This window comes from Laccaria bicolor, genomic scaffold, assembly GCF_000143565.1.
Source record: "Laccaria bicolor S238N-H82 LACBIscaffold_104 genomic scaffold, whole genome shotgun sequence".
NCBI classification, from domain to species: domain Eukaryota; kingdom Fungi; phylum Basidiomycota; class Agaricomycetes; order Agaricales; family Hydnangiaceae; genus Laccaria; species Laccaria bicolor.
Window position 1 is genome coordinate 51997 of NW_001889975.1, and position 1662 is coordinate 53658.

General features: G+C 48.3%; 1 protein-coding gene across 1 annotated transcript; it reads right to left on the minus strand.

Annotated features, from left to right (window-relative positions):
* Window positions 1-190: 190 nt before the first annotated feature.
* Window positions 191-1033, minus strand: LACBIDRAFT_335639 (uncharacterized protein; the record flags this gene model as incomplete). Its single annotated transcript, XM_001890511.1, has 4 exons — window positions 191-444; window positions 511-570; window positions 629-843; window positions 900-1033. 4 exons carry the CDS (start codon window positions 1031-1033, stop codon window positions 191-193), a joined length of 663 nt encoding a protein of 220 aa, XP_001890546.1.
* Between the last annotated feature and the right edge of the window lie 629 nt (window positions 1034-1662).

The window sequence follows — 1662 nt, forward strand, 5'->3', positions numbered from 1 at the left end:
GGTGAGAAGACCACACTCGCAAAGGGAAGCTAAAGAGAGAAAGTCTTTGACGGGAACACCAGGTCGAATGGCTGAATCGATTGCACGGATCATTGCAAAGAAAGTAAGCGGTTCACTTCTAGGTTGGTTCCAGACTACAATATTGGCTGCACGAAGAGCTGCTGAAATCCCTCAGCAAGCGATCATCCTATCAAAAGACATGGGTGTTACCAAGTGGCCGGCGGATATGAATGCTGTTCTTAGGACTTGGAGGAACTGGCCACTCAAAATCCTGTGTGTGCATCGCCGAGTCCAAGTCCGATTCATGAGACTCGGACTCGGAACTCCCGTTGTCTGACAAGTCGATTTCAGTTGGAGCCACAGGGCTCATATCGCGCAAAGATAGCACAGGTCCCCACATCTCAGAGATATGAAAGATGGGGAGGGGACCATGGTCACCAACAACTATGATAAAATAGTAGTAAGGGTTGGGGATTGGAAGGGTAGAAATCTGTGTATTGCAAAACTTACTTCTGGGAGAGTAATGATTGATGGCCAACCTGTCCAACCTGTAAAAAATTGCCAAAGGGACTTGAATCGGCAAGGTTGCAGTTCAGGTAAGATATCAAAGCAGTTTCACTCCACGTACCACGGTAAAGGCATTCTTGGGTAGCGCAGGCGGCGACCCACTGATTCTTGTATGGGCCACCAGTTGGCATGTAGATTGCAGTTTCTTTGTTCAAACCTAAACTGCCACCGCCACTCTGGAGAGGACAAAAGCACCCAGGGAACTGGAAGTGGTGAGTGGCACGATGGCCATTAAGATCAGAGGGTGTGATCCGCTCCCTGCGGCGGTTCACCGGCCTGGTACGAATATCTGAGAGGGCATTCAAAGAAAGCTTGGAGTCGAGCCCACGTACCACCTCCATACTTGTAGCTTGGATTGGCTTGCATCACATTCCATTAGCGCGCCTGGTCTCGTTGCACTGCCGCGGAGGGAGAAGAATAGCTGAATTATGAAGGGTAGCTCTTCGACATTGGCTGGAGGATCCATAATGATTGCCTACTTGGAATGGGGCCAACACTGGTACTGGTAGATGATTGCATTTGGCTGAGCCTTTATAGATTTTGAACTTGGGCAGGTTTGTAGAGAGTATTCAAACCGCTAGCATCACGTTAACCTACAGGGAACTTCAAATTCACCTTATCCCTGAGGGCCAATACAGTACTTTACCATCCCCCACATAATCCACATGGACTCCACTGGATTCCACTGGATTCCACTGGACTTCACTACATACTGGCAATATCCACAAAACTGGACTCCCAGCACAAAACTGGACTCCACTGGATTCCACTGGACTGCAAGCACAAATCTGGACTGGACTGGACTGGACTGGACTGGACTGCAAATTACAAAACTGGACTCCACTGGACTCTCCCAACACAAAACTGGACTGGACTGGACTGCCACAGACCTAAGTTAATCCAGAATTCCTGAACTTAGACTTCAAAACAAAAAATAAAATTGAAGTATATTTATTAATTAAATTAATTAATTATACTAAATTCTATGTTACAGAGAGGGGGGAGGGAGGGGGAAGGGAAAGGGAAAGAGAGGGGGGGAGGGAAAGGGAGGGGGAAGAGAGGAATAGAGGGGGGAGGGAGCAAGGAAGGGGGCAG